Source organism: Lissotriton vulgaris, chromosome 6 (genome assembly GCF_964263255.1).
Source record: "Lissotriton vulgaris chromosome 6, aLisVul1.2, whole genome shotgun sequence".
In the NCBI taxonomy this organism is placed as follows: Eukaryota; Metazoa; Chordata; class Amphibia; order Caudata; family Salamandridae; genus Lissotriton; species Lissotriton vulgaris.
The window spans coordinates 1,508,778,401-1,508,795,340 of record NC_141694.1 but is presented as its reverse complement, the minus strand read 5'-3'; the positions used below and the strand labels follow the sequence as shown (position 1 = coordinate 1,508,795,340).

At 42.7% G+C, this 16,940-nt stretch overlaps 1 protein-coding gene across 1 annotated transcript in view; it reads right to left on the bottom strand.

Moving 5' to 3' along the window:
* MCM8 (minichromosome maintenance 8 homologous recombination repair factor) overlaps positions 1–16,940 on the bottom strand; it is a 334,641-nt gene that overhangs the window by 301,872 nt on the left and 15,829 nt on the right. Inside the window, exons 3-5 of the mRNA XM_086927685.1 lie at positions 13,596–13,688; positions 4,691–4,773; positions 2,930–3,076 (exon numbers count right to left, since the gene is read on the bottom strand). Coding sequence (XP_086783811.1) covers positions 2,930–3,076; positions 4,691–4,773; positions 13,596–13,688 — 323 coding nt within the window. The remainder of the gene's footprint in view (positions 1–2,929; positions 3,077–4,690; positions 4,774–13,595; positions 13,689–16,940) is intronic.

Genomic DNA, 16,940 nt, shown 5'->3' with positions numbered 1-16,940 from the left:
GTTTAGTGCAGTTTACTTTCACGAGATGTAGAGAATAGAGAGACGGGCGTTTGTCAATAAAGGGTTAACATTTATTGAACAGTCTTTCTTCTCGTACAAGAGAAATGTATTGCCACAATTGCAAGACTTGTTATTATAAAAAGTACGTACAGTAAGATAAGGATTGCGAAATAGAACTGTAAAAGCATTGATATGGTTTCTTAGCCATACAATGGTTTAAAAGTAATAAAACATATATACAGTCATATATACATTAGGCTAACATACTCAACTGGTGCTTCTAACTAAGCCTACCCCAGTGTGCCTGACCTAAGCCTAACACGTGGAAGGGGAGTAAGTAAGTAGCTTTAAGTTAAGTTGGTTTTGCCAAGGTTTGCTTCAAGAATTCTCATCTAAGGGTTTAGTCAACACCATACCTCTGAATAGAATGATGGAGGTTTGGTATCTCCTTCAGGGGTCACTCTCGATATCCCAGTCACCTGCGAGGGTAGACCGGAAACGCCGGAGCTGGATTTCTCTGCAAGAGAAAGGCAGCGGCTCTTCTTCAGCGCGTCGAGGAAGGAGGGGGGACAGCGTCCGCGGGCAGCTGGAATCTGCTGGATGTCTTCGCAGAGGGACGGCTGTTCAGCTCCTAAGCGTACTGCACCATCGTTCGCGCTTTAGCAGCGATAATGGTATCAGTAGCTTCACCACCACAGGGACAGCAGGCTGCAGCGACAGGGTGCTAGCTTCACCAACACGGGGTCTTGCAGACAGCTAACAACAGCAACAGTAGCTCACTGCTTAAGGCAACGTTGGTAATATTTATACCTGACAGGTGCCGGGTTTGACGCAAGTTTGCTGGACATAAGATGTCAATTAAAGATGTCACTAGGAAGTGATAGTTATCAGTTGCTCATTAGAGTTCCATTACTAATCAAAACACAGCAAGCGGGGATTTCCAGGTTTGCTGAGTTTTTATCTTGTTGAAGAACTCGGAGTGTTAATCTAGGAATATCAGATAGTGACTTCTGCTCTGTCATTGCACTAATTGGTCGCAAAGGAAGTGGCAGAGAACTATGCTAGAATGTGGCTCTGTTCGTGTGAGGCCAGAGATGACTTTTCTGAAAATCGCACTTGAACGGTTATGCCAATATGGGGAATAAATGGATTTATAGCCGAATAGGGGCATAAGGTCACAGTATCGATCAGGAACCTAGATAAACACGCAACAATTATACGGAAAAATTGATTAGGTAAAATTATTTACCACAAACGCTCGCAGCCCCGCTGCAGCCCCCAGCCAGAGTTCTACGCTGTTCCGCTCCTTGCAGCGTCCTGAGTCCAGCCCCACTCAAATGGCGGCGAGGTTCCTTGGGCAGTCAAGCAGTTGGCACAGAAGAGCAAGCGCCTCCAGGTAAATGCGCTCGGTAGGAATAGGTGCAGTCATCTTTTGCCTTGCACCCTTGATATTTCCCTGTTTGGAATTTAGTTTGCTGACTGCTGAATGTAACAAAGATCTAAAACATGTTTTAGCTTAGTTTATGTAATGTTGTCCAAAAGTTTGGTGTGGTTTACTAATATGTTTTGTTGCTCTCTTTCACATGACATCCAATTGGATGTGTGTGATATCTAAGAATCATGTTATGTCATTTCCCTTCAGTTCTGGTATAAACTAGTTAGACTGTATACTTACCATGCCTGAAGTCTTGTTGTTCGTTTGTAAATATTTTTATAATTGTATTTATATGTATGTAGTATGTATTATATATTTGTGTTGGTTGTCTGTATACTAAGTGTATCTTTTATATTTATGCTCTTTTCAGCCCTGACGAAGTTCCAATGGAACGAAACGCGTTGGCTGAGGTTTTTTAAAGATTGGAAAGAATAAAAGGACTTAATTTTGGATAAATTGGAAGCTCTTTGAATTTTGTCACTTGGGGCACCGTCCCTTTCTTCGAAAATTCTGGTATCTGTTGTACAGTGGAGCATATGTGTGGCAAGCTCCGGACGCGTTTTTCACAAACCAGGGACTCATAAACTAACTTTGAAACAGGTGCCTAACCATGGTCAGCACCTCAGTTTCAAAGTTTGTCTTTAACCAAATATTGAGGCCTATCTGGGTCTATTACTTGCAACCAGAAATTTTGATAACCAGCTAAATAGCCTGTTTTTTGTTTTTTTTACTTTAAAAAGTTCAAGACCCAAAATCATAATTGACATTCCTAAATTCAGTACAAAGCATGTGTACCTGGTCAAATGGAATTGCCACCACGGTTCTGGAGATTTTGGACCTTGTGCTTTTTTTAGGGATATGAATACTGGCTAGAATAACAAGCATTCATATAATACCCAAGAGGAAGTAAACAAATCTCTATTTTATAACAACTGGGGTGAAAATTAAACAATTTGCTGGACAGTCCCTCAGTCTTTTTCAATATTTGGAATTTAAAGCATTAACTGATCTGGAAACAAAACTCATATGTATGCTCTGCGGTGCTTTTCCTAAAGTCTCCTGGCCTTCCGCATGGCATTTCATTATGTAAGCATAAAAACTTGCGATAGAATCGATTTTCACTGTGATGCTACCCTGTCAGCCAACATGTCTGGCTTAAATGTGCTAATGTATGAACGCTAATAGCATTTGTCCACGTGTTTGCATGCATTAGCACATTAGATAGTCCTACTACTTTTGTCAATGTTTATTTTAATACCTAACAAAAATGTTCAGTAACCTGCTGCTAGATGGCAGTCCATTAAAGTGACAGACAGGCCATATACCTGTGGGCTAAACACCTTTCCCAATTAAAAGATTGCCTCTGTATTATTTTGCAAACCTTTAGAAAAGAATGAAAGCAGTGAGGTATGAAACTAAAACTGTAAAATCCTGCCTAGTACAAAAAGCAGAGAGGTTTTGTTGCCCATATGTAAAAAATACAAAGTGGCATACCTGATGTATCGCAAGTCCCATGCAGTCCAGTATTTTTTCAGGCATATCTCTCAGCTCAATGGATACAGGAATCTGTTCCATTAATTCATTATCTTGAATCAGTTCTTTATAATCAACAAGGATGCTTCCCTTTCTTTCTATTTCATCCTATGAAAAATGTTCATGTTAGAGACATTACAACAAAACAAGGTAATTTACTATCAAATGGAGGATGGGCAATTGACTACCCCAGAAACACACTCCAGTAAAGTACTAGCTGGACAATGGTCTTGCTGCCCCACAACATATAACTATATATTGTCTTTCACTTTTTCCTTAGGTGCTGTGCCCAGTCGACTCTTCCGCTTTGTATCACACTTCTTGAATTGCAAGTTCTTCAAAACCCTGAAAATATTTACCAGTTTTACACAAGAATCTACCTTGAATCAAACGGTGACCAAAAGTTCTCAGGAAAGTTTATGCTTAAAATGTAGTACATTTGTGCTCTTCATATTAGCTTTATGGATATGAATGAGCCATATTAGTCACAATCCCTTCTATTGATCCATTATATACATTTCTCAATTATTGCCTCTAGCAATATGCATGTCGAGCCAAAACTATTTATGATTTGGATAGCCAGTTTATCATGTATATATAGCATTTAAAGCAACATGTACAGAGGTAGCACAATATTCATGTTTTGGATGGGAATACCAGTCATGCTCTTACTTTCGCCATGGCTGGGATTCTACCACACGGTTTATCCACGATTAAAAAAAAAAAAACTTTTCTCTAAAAGAGTTCACCTTTCGTCTTCTACTCAGAATTTAGGTGCCTTAAGTGCAAGCTTTTGTACTTGGATGACCAAAGTACTGTACATTTTCTAGTCTACCTACATTATCAGTTAAGTATGCTGGAAACCAGACCAAGTTGCTTCAATGCAATGCTTTTTACAGCCTTTCCTGTAAACCAGGTTATATTTCTCTGCAAGCTTTGGCACCTACTACTCAGTCAGTTCCTAAACTAGTTTACCAACCTATCCCCATCCACAGAAGGTATAAGTCACCTGTGTGGAACGGTATCAAGACTTCAAACATCACTCTAGTACTTAATGTACGTTTTCTTTACCATTCCCAGTAAAACATTTCAGATATGACTGACATACTGCTTCCCGCGTGCTGCTCTAAATCCTTCAGGCCAACTGTTTAAAAATACTCCACTCTTCTTTCTTTAATGCAGGACTTCCCTAGTATCCACAAAAAAATTCTGAACTGAATGGTCAGAGTTTCCACCCTATTTCTTGCGTCTACATTTGAAGAGTGCGATTGTTTCAGGCATTATAAAGTCCTTACAAACCTCTCAACTGAATATGATTCTAATGGTACCATCTTTCCAAGAACCCGATATGCTTTGCTCGGGTCGCACTGCAGTCACAATTGTTTTGCAGTATCTGTCATGCACCCCGTCAGTAAGAATAGCAGTGTTTGAAATAAAGGTATATTGCAAATAGACTTTGGGCTTGTGACTGTAAAGCATTGATACATGCAAATTGCATTGTGCAAAGAAACATGAACGCCACTTTCAAGCTCAGCTGCTCTTGCAATTCTTCACTGGAGTGCACAATAGCTTCATTCATATCCACCATATACACTGCTAAGACTCATTAGCATGCTGAAGAGTAATCATAATGTAAGTTATGCAATGTATATGGTGCCAAGGCAATTTATGGTCCACATAATCCTTTGATTACATTTTTATATGTTATCAACCTGTTCTTACCTTATCATAGGATTCTATACGGCTTGTGAAGAACCTCTCAAAAGCCTGAATCTTCTGAACGTATGGGGAGTTTTCACTATATGCTAGATAAAGGTAAATTAGACACAATAAATTCATTTATAGACCCCAAAGCTATTGATTTTTACAGGATGGTTACTTTATTAAGCCATCATACATTGGTGTACTTCCTCAAAGCACCAGATGGGTCATTTTTTGGGCTGCTTATACTACTGCAGCATGTCTTACATAGAGCAGAAAGGTCTAATTTCACTTCACAAAGTAAGCAGCAAGGTAACATTTAAGAAAACAGAAGCCATGAATAGTGTAAATTCTGTGAGTAAGCCACTATTACTGTGTGTGACTCGGAGCAATTATCTTCAAGAAAAGGTGAACGAAATCCCAAATTACCCTATTTTGAAAAAACATATTACAAAGGACAAGCCACTCAGAATTCAGCTTTGGGTCAGACTGAATCCACCTTGGGTCCAAGAGATGTGTACAGTGCTTAATTTGAGCCTGTGGGTACCAGTTGGGGGCACAGACACATATTTCTCCTCATCAGACATATCCCAAGATCAACAGAGGGAAAAAAAAACTAAACGGAAAGACTGAGGAAGACAACTACAGAAAATAAGTCACAGAGAAAGCAGAAACCTGTAAGAGTGAGATAACGGAGCAGGGAGTGCCTGTGAGTTAAGTAAAGAAGCCTGAGGTGGATTTAAGACTGCTCACCCTTGGTTTTCGGCAAACCGACATTTTACAGAGCTTGCCACAGGAATCTGAGCAGCGTTTTTGTCACTTATTTGTTTACAAATAAAGCACTGTATGTGTATAGATACATTCATTGACTCCATCTGTTAAATTTGTTAGTGAAAATATACCTAGAGGAAGAGAAGTGGAAGCTAAGTGTGGCTTCGATTGTCCTACACCCCAATCCTAGCCTATTCATCCTTGACACACCTGGAAGCCCTCAGGTCCATTGATAGACTGTTGGAATAGAGAAAGAATGGGAAAGGTTATCAACAGACCATTTGGGAGTTGGAGAAGCTGGATGTTCCCATTTCCCCCATCACAATCCAGTTACATGGTTTCTGCTCGAGACTGAGGAAGTACCAACACTGCAACTCATAATCCCTCTACCCCCTTAGGCCTGCTTCCTAGAGATATAGAGAAGATGTGTACAAGAACGGAGGGAAAACATGGGTATTAAAAAAAAACATTTTAATGTACATTTGAAGAATACAGCCTAATAAGGAACAATCCAGGTACCATCTACTGTTAGAAATATAAACAGTCATACAACGTTCTGTAAGAAAGTGGGTTCTAACCCCCAGTTTCTTCTGCTTTTGAACTTCTGCTGTTGGTGGGAAGGGGGGGCAGTAATCATCTACTGTAAGCTCTACAGTATAATAGTTCAGAGCTGTAACCTCCAGTGCTTATCTTTCAAAAAAAGGTCTGCTGCTGCACAGCTGGGGTAAGAGGCTCTGTGCAGGCTGTGCAAGAAGACCGTTGTCTGACTCAGCCTGCCATATGAACACAGGTAGTACTGTTGTAGAGGAGACCTGGATTAAATTTGCTGTGTCCTGCTCATGCCTTATTATTCAATTAGGAATTCAAGAAGTGCGCCTTTTCTTTTTCGCTTATGTGTAAATCTGTGGTGTTTAAACGGGTTTACCTTTAGTGCAAAGTGTGCCTAAAATATAACTTTTGATTGGCAATAGACAAAGACAATTGGTATGTCCTTCCCCATCAATTACTGGGTCAATAACTTATATTAAAAGTCTGCTTTACTCTGAGTTGGTTCATGCATTTATAAATTGGGCACATTTCCCCAAGCTAGTCTGATTGGGCAAAACAGGTGTAACAGTTAGAAAAGAGCGCACAGCAGGTATAGGTAAGTTTCAATTGAACGAATCTATAAATGGTGCTCAGGAAAGAGCAGGATCGGTTACCACAACCCCAGATTAAAACCACTAAATTGTGATTTAACAAAGCGAAAAGGATTCTTCCGAGCACTCCAAATAGTTTCTCAAGAACAACAGTTCTACAGTCTTTATAGTTCAGTTGACATGACCAAATTGATTCCTTCGATAAATCAGTATCCAGTTCATAAAGAAAATGCAGCCAGTTGACAGTGTCCAAGTTTAATTCCTTCAGTAAATCAATCCAATTCACAAAAAGTGCAGCCAACACGTGTTTCGTCTAGTCAGTACAATGACTTTAAGACTTCTTCAGGGCTGCAACCCAAATAACAAGAATAAGATAAGGTAAAACCAACATTAAATTACCACAGCGTAATGTAGTAACCATAGCTTTGTCTAGAATTAAGGGATACACCCTCACACCAACCAGTGTCATTGGAAAAATAGTGTTAAGAAGAAGGGGTCCCAGTAAGAAGGACGTATGAATAGAGAGAATTTAGACAAAGTAAATAGAAATAAGTGCATCTATAATGTTTTATTCAAATTATAGGGAACAGTTGTCAAAACCAAATGTACAATATACAATTGTATTAGTGCCCCTGGGGGTAAGGGGGACGTGCAGTCGTGAGGGTAGTGTGGGGGGGAATTAGTGACAATAAAAACACGTATTATTCAGACATTATCATAGGTTCAATGTCAAATAGACAGCATGTAGATATTGAATCAGCTTGAAAGTTCAGAGTACACATGCCCCAAAGTCCATACTGTACAAAATTTGGGGTAGGAGGAGGCTGTGTAGGAGCTGAGAAAGTCGACGTTTCGACCCAAGGGAGGCAGGAAACATTAAAATCCTTGCAGGTGGGTCTTCATCAGGACGGGAAGAGGGTAGCGGGGTAAGCAACCTAAATTTAAGGAAATATTGAGGATCAGTGAATTATTTTCAGAACTGGGTACTTGATAAGTTATATAAGGGTATACACGTTTGTCCAGACTAACCTGATTTAATCAGTGTTGCTGGGTTGTATTAATTAGTAGGGGTCGATATAAGCATTCAATCCTAAGTAAGGAAATTTAAAAATGCCCATTAACAATAGAAAAAAGGGGCATGCTCATGTCAAGAGCTAGAGAGGAGAAAAATATCTCTGAACTTACTTGAGAAAGTACAATACATATCCCACAAGGGTAATGAGGAACGAAACGATCCGGGTGCTGGGCTGGGGGGGACCACTTCAAGTATCTGAATAAAGGAGGACATACTTCAGAATGGAAAGGGGGCCGTTATAAAAATCACTCAAAGTCAAATATGCACGATGGTAGTGATCGGTAAAGCTTACCGAATTTCAGGAAGTCAATCTCGTGTCCCCGTTGAAGGAAAGGATTAGTCAGATTCCGTAACCTAATGCACAGGAAACACGGGGAGAACGTCAATGTTGGACTCTTGACGAGGCTAGATTAAGGTTAATATCGGGAGCCGTGTGGGAGGAGAGGCTTACCGGTCTATGGTAGTTTAGTCGGAGCGCAGCGTCTACCTCGGCTGTCTCGAGGAGAACGCCGAACTTCCTGGTGTCTCGGTTGTCATGGCACCCAGGAGGTCACGTGATAATGAATAGCATAGAAAGACTAAGGAGTCAGTGGTTGTCTTAGTAACCCGTTAAGGGGTGAGATTGCATCGGTATTGTAAAACCGATATCGATTTAACATGAGCAGTAAAATATACTCGGATTAAATATATCCAGGTCCATATTTCGTGTAGTGGGCTCATAGGAGATATGGATAATCAAGGACATTGTCGTAAAGACTTAGTCCAAGAAATCTGTCCGTGTCGGAATGGTCATGCCCTCACCACTTGAGGATAGATTCAGTTATCAAGTGTACATTGCGCGTGGTCATAATTAATTACCCTGTGACCCTGTAACAAAAGGGTTGAGACGTTATAAGTAGCGCAAGAATAATCAGGTGAATTTCGAGTGAGGCATATTTCTGAATTAATAGATATGGTAGCACATGGTATTAGTGCGCTGAGGTATGGGCATGAACAATAGTACTGCGAACCTATCACACGATGGTTAAGGCAGTGTCGATAGTACAAAAAATTGTCAGACTGTAGGAGTGATTGCCCACCAACGATTATGGTTCATTTACAGTTACAGTGAAATGTAGCCAACCAGAAGAGCAGTATTTGGTCTCCATTGCGGTATATAAAACAAGTCTACATAAATCATATGCATCAAGATTCAAAACCATACATATGTACAAGACTGCGTACCTATCACATGATGGTAAAGCAGTATCAGTTCACAAGTGGTTATGCATTACCAAGAGTACCCTGGACAGGTCGAATTAAAGGTTTGAAGATTAGGGTAAGGTAGCAAGCTGAGAGAAAGAGCTGTCATGTTCATTTAGACCACATTGGATAGAGTTGAAAAAGAACATCCATTTGAGTTCTCTGATGTTCAATATATTTGTGATGTCACCTCCCCTGGGGCCCAAGGAGGCTTTCTCAATCACAATCCATCTCAAGCTCTCCGGAGGGTGTGAAGCTGATCTGAAGTGGTCTACAAGTGGTAGGGGCTCCCCTTGCGTTATTTATTTGTTGCGCGTTTCGTTTAAACAGGATAAATGACCCCAGCGGAGGCGCCGTTCAGCACCAGCGGAGCCCCGAGTCAAACACATGCACGACTGTGAGCCATTATAATCAACAGGCGGGCGCGAGGCATCGTCCCGCCATTTCACCATTACAGGATGAACATTCCACCAGGATAGAAATGCAATAATTTGCCTCAGCAATTTGGATTGCCAGGGGAATGCGTTTCAGTTCAGAGTCGACGCTCAGAAGTACAAGAAACTAGAGGAGGGGGCAGCGGGGGGGGGGGGGCGGGGGTGCGCTTAAAGAAAGGGGCTGCCGACTGCCATGGTGTTGTTTGACCCGCCGCGTGCCTGCCTGTGTGCTGCCCGAGCTCGGCCGACTCTGCTCCGCTGGTGACCTGTCCTCCGCACCACAATGCCTGGCTGGTGAGGGACCGAAGGCACAGATGATGAAGCCCGGGTCCTCGCAAGCTGCCCCTGCTGCCGCTACACTGGGTGAGTTGTCTGGAGCCAGGCTGCTCGGTGGGGGCCAGGAGCACAACACATGTAGCTCGGCAATTACGTGCAGCTCCTGGCGGAGCTCATTATTTTAAAACTTCAGCCTTGCCGTGGCCTAATCACGATTACGAATGCGGGAGGGAGGGGTGGGGGCCGGGGAGCGGCAGAGCACGACGGAGGAGAGCTGCAGCAGAGGGAGGGGGGGGGGGGGGCGAGAGCACGACGGAGGAGGGCAGAGGGAGGGGGGAGGCGAGCGGAGCCAAGCAGCTCCTAAAAGCAGCAGGGAAGGGAGGCGAGCAGCTATGAAAACACGACCACGTCTCTCCGAGGCAAGGAGACAATGCCTCGGAGAAACGCACGGCCATTTTCGGATTCGGGGGCGTGTTTTTGCGCCCTGAGTGACAGACAACGTCACAGGGCTAAAGAATGCAAAAAATCACGCCCCCGAATCCGAAAAAGACGGAGCTTCTTTGGAGGGACGGCTCTCTCCTTCAATGGCTGGCCTCCTTTTAGGAAGCCAGCCAATGGGAGATGAGACGAAAAGGGAGGTGGGATAAAGGAGCCACTCTAAGTAGCATTAATTCTCCTGACTTCCGGTCTTGGCCTTCGGCCAAGCCTACAGTCCCTCGACCTAATAAAGGGCTTGATTGCTTTATTATGTGCAACTTCAGACTTTTTTTTCCTTTTTGTGGGTTCCAGGAAGGACAAACTTACATTGAAGTGTATGGCATTATCAAAGTATTGCTTCGCTTCTGGATGAAGAATGTCATTCTGGTGAAAGGGCCCGGAAGACCACACTGAGTGATAAACAGAGGCTGCTGCTATGTTCCCAAAGAACAGGTCTGACACCAAAGTATACCTTCTACTTGAAGGCCATGCTTGCTAACAAACCAGATTCCTCTGCTGCCGCACAGAGGAGTCTTCTCCCTCATGAGAGACGTCATTAATTCCAGATTAGACTATGGCAGCTCCTGTACCGTGCTGTGACGCACATCACAATCGACACATTGAAGACCTTACCAAGTCAGTTAGGGTCACCCTGAACAAGAAACTTCATAAAGTACACCAAACTCACCTTAAAATATCAGCAATGGCTAGGGATGATGCCTATATACTCCTTAAATCAGTCCTGTTCACCAAAGAAAGGTCGACATATCTACATAATTAAGTATTACCGGCAACAGACCCACCAGGCTTCTTAGATCCAGAAACGTAACCCTCAGATCTTTATTTATTTCTCAAACGAGCACCACTGACTGAACCATATCTAGCCATAAAGGAGAACAACAGCATGGAGGGCATTTAGGTGGGATAATTAACAAAAGCAGCCAGGACGTAAATACTGTCCACCAGGATAGGAGAATGTTCTTTCAGAAGATAAACCGGAAGGAGTTCAAAAGCAAAGATCCTCATACAGAGAGCCTTGTGCCACAGAGCATGGGAGTTCTTAGAAGGAAAGCTCTCCAAATGAAGACTGGTATTTTTGGCACCAATGGATGGAAGAGCAGCATGTCCCGCTAAATGATGATCATACTCAAAAAGATTTCATGTAGGCACTTTGGGCCAATGCTATTTTTTAAAGACTTTGCAGCGGCAATGTGCTACAAATGAGAACTACCACCAGGGAGCTGGGAAATAAAATTCCACCCCTCTGCAGTGAATTCAAGTCAATTAATTTAGGAAGAAAGTAGCAAACATACACATGCACAGAATTTGAGGAAAACACATCATCACCCAGCTTGAGGTCAAGAAAGGTTTTAAATTAATCTCCTGTCTAGATATACAATATTGTGTCAGAGGTAACACAGCACAAATAATGTACTTCAAGATGGTTCCCATGCATAATAATATGCAACGGTGCTTCCTTATACAACCGCACAGCTGCCAAACATGTCTATGTCCAGGTCCTGTTATTTGGAAAGGACTTCCGTAATGGTCTGCCAAAATTTTAGAACTCTCCTGTTTTACCAAACATTCAGAATTAACTCATTTGTCCAATTCCTTTTATGTATGCGGTGGCATTCTTCCTGCACAGTACGCACTGTGCAGATATCATCACTCACTCCTCTTCCATTTGGCCACACATAAATATTACCAATGCAAGGCCTCAAAAATAGTTAGATGAAAGGAAAATCACATCAGACCATCACTGTAGCGTCACTCATGGACTTTGGATGAAGAAAACAGCACTTCAAAACTGGTAAAGGTCTGCTGGACAGCAGCCACCCAAACAAAGACAAATCAAGAATACTATGTAATGCACAGCACTAACGTTGAAATATGACCAAAAGACCAAGACAGTAGGCCCTTGTACCAACTCTGTCTAACTGCACTGGTAGACTACATAAATAGAAATGAAGTATATAAAGAGAAGTGCAACAAGGATACTTTCAGCTCTCATTCTTCATTAATCTGTGGCCACCTTAGCAGATGCTGTGCAGCTTTAAGTAAATAGTGTGCCCTACAAATGCTGAAAAATAAAAAAGCAAAAATAAAAAAATGTGATAATTTCATACTTATCCCTCATGACAGGAAAGCCGTTTACGAAAAAAACATGTAAAATCAATGGATCAGTTAGATGTTTACACTTTTTCTCAATAACAAATCCCACTAAGAGCAGGCATTGGATTCCATACACTTTAAAGCTGCCCACATGGGAGACAATCCACCATCTGTATGTGCGTCATGAATACCAAGCCTAGCTGCGAAGCAGCAGATCAATTTACAACAAGGGGGGAAACATTGCAACAGGCGAGGGAAGAGTTGATGTGCGAAAAGGGTGGTTACACCAGGGATAAGAAGGGAGGGCACTGGGTTTTGTGGAGGGCTCAGAGCTAGGATTTGCTGGGAATGAAAGTGGTTTGGAACAAGGACTCAAGAGGACAATTTTTCTCTATCTCTTAGGTTATACTACATCCAGATGTTGCTTGTAGAGTAGGGTTTTGAGCTGGGTTGGGGTCAGATGATGTCAACTGGAATGTAGTTCCCACATGCACTCTGAGGACAGCAAGTGAGGCCTGGTATCTTTTCCTGGGATCCAGGTTCTGCAAATGCTGCTGTGCATCTTGTGAAATAATTAGACATCCACATTACGGATATGTGCAAAAGAATATTCTTTTTTTTTTTTACACTGTTTTTGTCCACAAAGATATCCCTTCTGCAAACCCCCCATTATATAGCCTTTCATATGGCACCAGGAGGGCATTTACACCTGCCTTTAACAAGAGTAGATTTACATGTGTCTCAATGGCGGAAACCAACCTACGAACAGCTTGTGAATACTAGGCATGGGTGGTAAATTCCGTTCCGCTCGTGGAATTTGGGTAATTTTGCGTTCCGCGGAGAACGCGAAATTACCCAAAATTCTGAGTTCCGCGAGTTTGCAAAATGTTTTGCTTGTTCGCGTTCACAAAATGCGTGTTCGCAAGATATTTCCCCCGAGCATGCAAACAGCGATTGCGAACAGTAAAAAAGCATCGCGAACAAGAAATTCCGCGTGTTTACGGAATTTATGTGCGTTTGTGGAGATTTTTTACCGTTTCGCTGAGATTTGCGTATCGCAATTACGCAAATTCTGCCCACCCATAGTGAATACACACAAACTTGCAAGTTTGTGTTCACAATATTTACATCCTACAGTGAACAAGCTATTATAGTCACAGATTTTCAGCATTTCCAAGTCCATCTATGAACAGAAATGTCCACTGCTTCCTATTCTATAAATCAAACAAAGGACGTTCCACCTGCAGATCATGCAAGAGCAGCACGTGCTTTCTGAAATCAAAGAAACAACACCGCTGGCATTCCCAGAGTCAGACTGGATTATCAGATATACTTATAAAGCTTCCGCGAAATAAAACTTTAATGCATTGAACTGTATATTAATGAAAATAACATACCTTCAGAAAAGTAAAGCTTCCAGCCTTTATACGGTGTAAACAAATCCAATGATGACTGAATTAATGTAGGTTGAGAAGATGGCGAATAAAACCCTGTAATGATCAACAAATATACCGTTTGAATTAGCTCTGTAGATGCCATCATTTTGCTGTTCCTTGTGTGCAAGAATACCTATTTACATCTCACAATTCTAAATGATTTTTTCTGCTAGCCCAACATTGTTCTTGGGAACACAAAAACCCAACTACCTTGCAATGAAGAGATCATGGTTGGTTTCCGAGCACCCTTTGAAATGCTTTGGGAATAACAACAAAAATGCAGACAAAAGTGCAGTCAAGCAACATATTTACCAGCACATGGAAACAGTGGTAGATGTGGACTGGAGGGATTCATGGCTGTTTGGTGCACATGGATAAAAAGCTGGGCGAATAGCTATGGGCCATACATGAGGGTACTGCTGGATGCATGCAATGTGGGTGGATCGATCGATAATTGGTTGCAGGTTGAACGATGACTACCCGAGTATGGCTGGAAGGACATATGCTGAGGTGAGGGTGGGTGATGCAGGCATGGAACGATGAATATATGGTGAGCTGGGGGTCGATGATTTTTAATATCACTTTTCCAAAGGGCAAACGGCTATTGAAATCTACTAGTCCTGTAAAAAAAAAAAAAAAAATCAACTTGTGCCACTTACTTGCCTAACCAATTAGACGCTCAGAACACACACATTAGTTTTATGTTTTAATTTTATTGAAACGGTCTACTACAATTGATGTTTTGTAATAATGCTAAAGAAAAATAAGTTTTATTTTTTGATACTTGAGGTGTATTTGGGTGCAACATAGGCATTTACACTATAGCTCAGTCGGTATAGAGATAATCTCGGTGCACTTCTGAAAGCTAGAACTGAAACTGTGAAATACAGATTAAGCACACATGTACAGTAGGTGAATTACCCCACCTATGTAAGAAGCGGATTGTAAACTATGACAAATACATTACAACCCTCTGTCCATTGCGTGCTTTAACCCACTGGGCTTTCTCACCAGGATTAGAATGCGGCTAAAAAAACAACCCACAACACACGGATCCCAGCAGCTGGAGCATTTCCCATAGTTTTGTAATTAAAATGCGACCAACAGGCTAAATACGAGTCCTTTATTAACCTTCTGAACTGTCTAACAAGGACTGATGCCCTTAAACAGCTAGAATTTCGTGTCAGGGAGATATAATCTGACTTCTCAATCAAATTGTAAACTACAATTTAGTTTATCTTGTTTGTTCAATTTTAAATGTTCGTCTTTTCGTGCCCCCATACCCTTGGGCCAATTTTTCCTTTGTTTAATGGCCTGCTTTCTTAACTCTTCACCTTTGATATTACGTAATTACTGGGGGGTTTTTCCTCTGCTCTCCAATTGGTTCCCTTCCAATCTTTTCCTCTCCATTCATTGCGCCCATTAAACGGTATGTATGTAGCGCAAACCCAGCGGAGTAGCAAAGGAGTCCAGTACATAAACTTTGGGGGAAATGGAGACAATCTACAAGATGGTATACATAAAGCGGGGGTTACACAAATTCCATTCACACATTGCGTTTCACATTTTAAGTCACAGGGAGATTAAGGGCCTGATTTAGATCTTGGCGAACAGGTTACTCTTGTCACAATGGTGATGGATATCCCGTCTCCTAAAATATAATTCCCATAGGATATAATGGGATTTATATTTCGGGTGATGGGATATCTGTCACCGTTGTGACGGAGCAACCCATCTGCCAACCTCTAAATCAGGCCCCAAGTGATTTGCCCAGTGTTAGAAACTGGTTTATGGTTGGCAGAGGTATGCACCCAGCCCAAGCAGGAATCTCAATCCTAGTCAGGGTAATTCAGATGCACACCCTAAATTAACTTGTGCTCACCCTCGGGTAGCTTGGCATAGAGCAGTCAAGAAGTGGATCGGCAAATAGACTTTCTCAATGTCACAGTGCTTCAACAATCATTCAAAAGTAAGGCTATTGCAGGTCCCACGTGACCGATGAAATACAGGCAAGTCCAGCCGCTCGCGATAAAGTGTTGATCGACTATTGAGATCCTACGGGTCTCAATGTGCACAGTACAGTCTTGTGGGAAGCTGTGATTTGATGTATGGGCCACGCTGTGGCAGCTCTTGGGCGATGCTGCAGCGGCGTTCAAGACAGCTGTGGCGGTCCTTTTGGAGAGGGCAGATGCGGAGGTCTCCCACAGGCGGGTCCATGCGGAGGTTGACCCCCTTCTTGCAAGGTTAGAGGCAAGATGAGTCGTGCTGGGCTGCCTTCGGTGGTGCGGCTGTAGTGATTTCAAGCCGGCGTAGCATTCTCAGTCAGGAAGGCAGACATGTCAATTGTCAGCGCACAGGGAAGATGCATGTGGGTGCAGCAAAACAGCTGTGGACACCCTGCTTTAAGGCTTAGGACTGGTATTTGGCAATTCAGGCAGGGTAGGACTCAGACAGCAGAGTCAAGCAGCGGTCATAGAATGCGAGTGAAGTCTTTGAAGAGCTTTCCAATAGGAAGCAAGCCAGCAAGCCCTTGGAGTCATTCAAATGGGTAAAGGTTGCAGACAGTAGATTCAGTCCTTCTCATTGTCAAGCAAGAGGCAGCAGGTCAACACAGCAGGGCAGGTAGCAAAGTGGCTGTCCCTCCTACAGCACAGTAATTAGCAGGCCAACACATCAAAGAAGTTAGCAAAGTGACACTGCTTCCCGGCAGCGCACATCCTCTTCTTTTTGCCATAGTCTCCTCAGGACCCTAAGTTAACTGAGTATATAGTGACAGAGGTCCAGTATTTATACTCAAATGTGCCTCTGAAGGGGGGGAAGATTTCACAGAGGCCTTTGAAAATCACAAAGTCCTTGCCTCTCATGCCCTGGCTTCAGAATCACCAACAGCTGGGAGGTGGGAAGTGATCGCGGTGGGGAGGGGGGGATGGAGGGAGGGGTATGCAGCTCTTTTTGTGGAGACAGGGACAGCCATAATCAGGTGCAAGTGTCAGCTCCTCCCTCCCACTCTAGCTCAGGAAGGACCATCAGCCTGGTGATGGGCCATCATGATGCAAATGTCACACCCCACCTCCCTTTGTGAGACGATCTAGAGGGAATGTACAAAGCCAAGCTGTCACCCAACACAGACGTGTATTCAGAGACAGGAAGAGGCATAGAATGGTTATAGCAAGTGTTGGACTTGGTTCTTCTTGCAGGGTGATCACCAAACGTTTTGCTTCTTGCTCATATTTTGCCTGACCTGTTTTTTTTGGCCTTAGGTCTCTTGGCACTTTACCAGTGCTAATCAGCGCTTAAGGGCACATG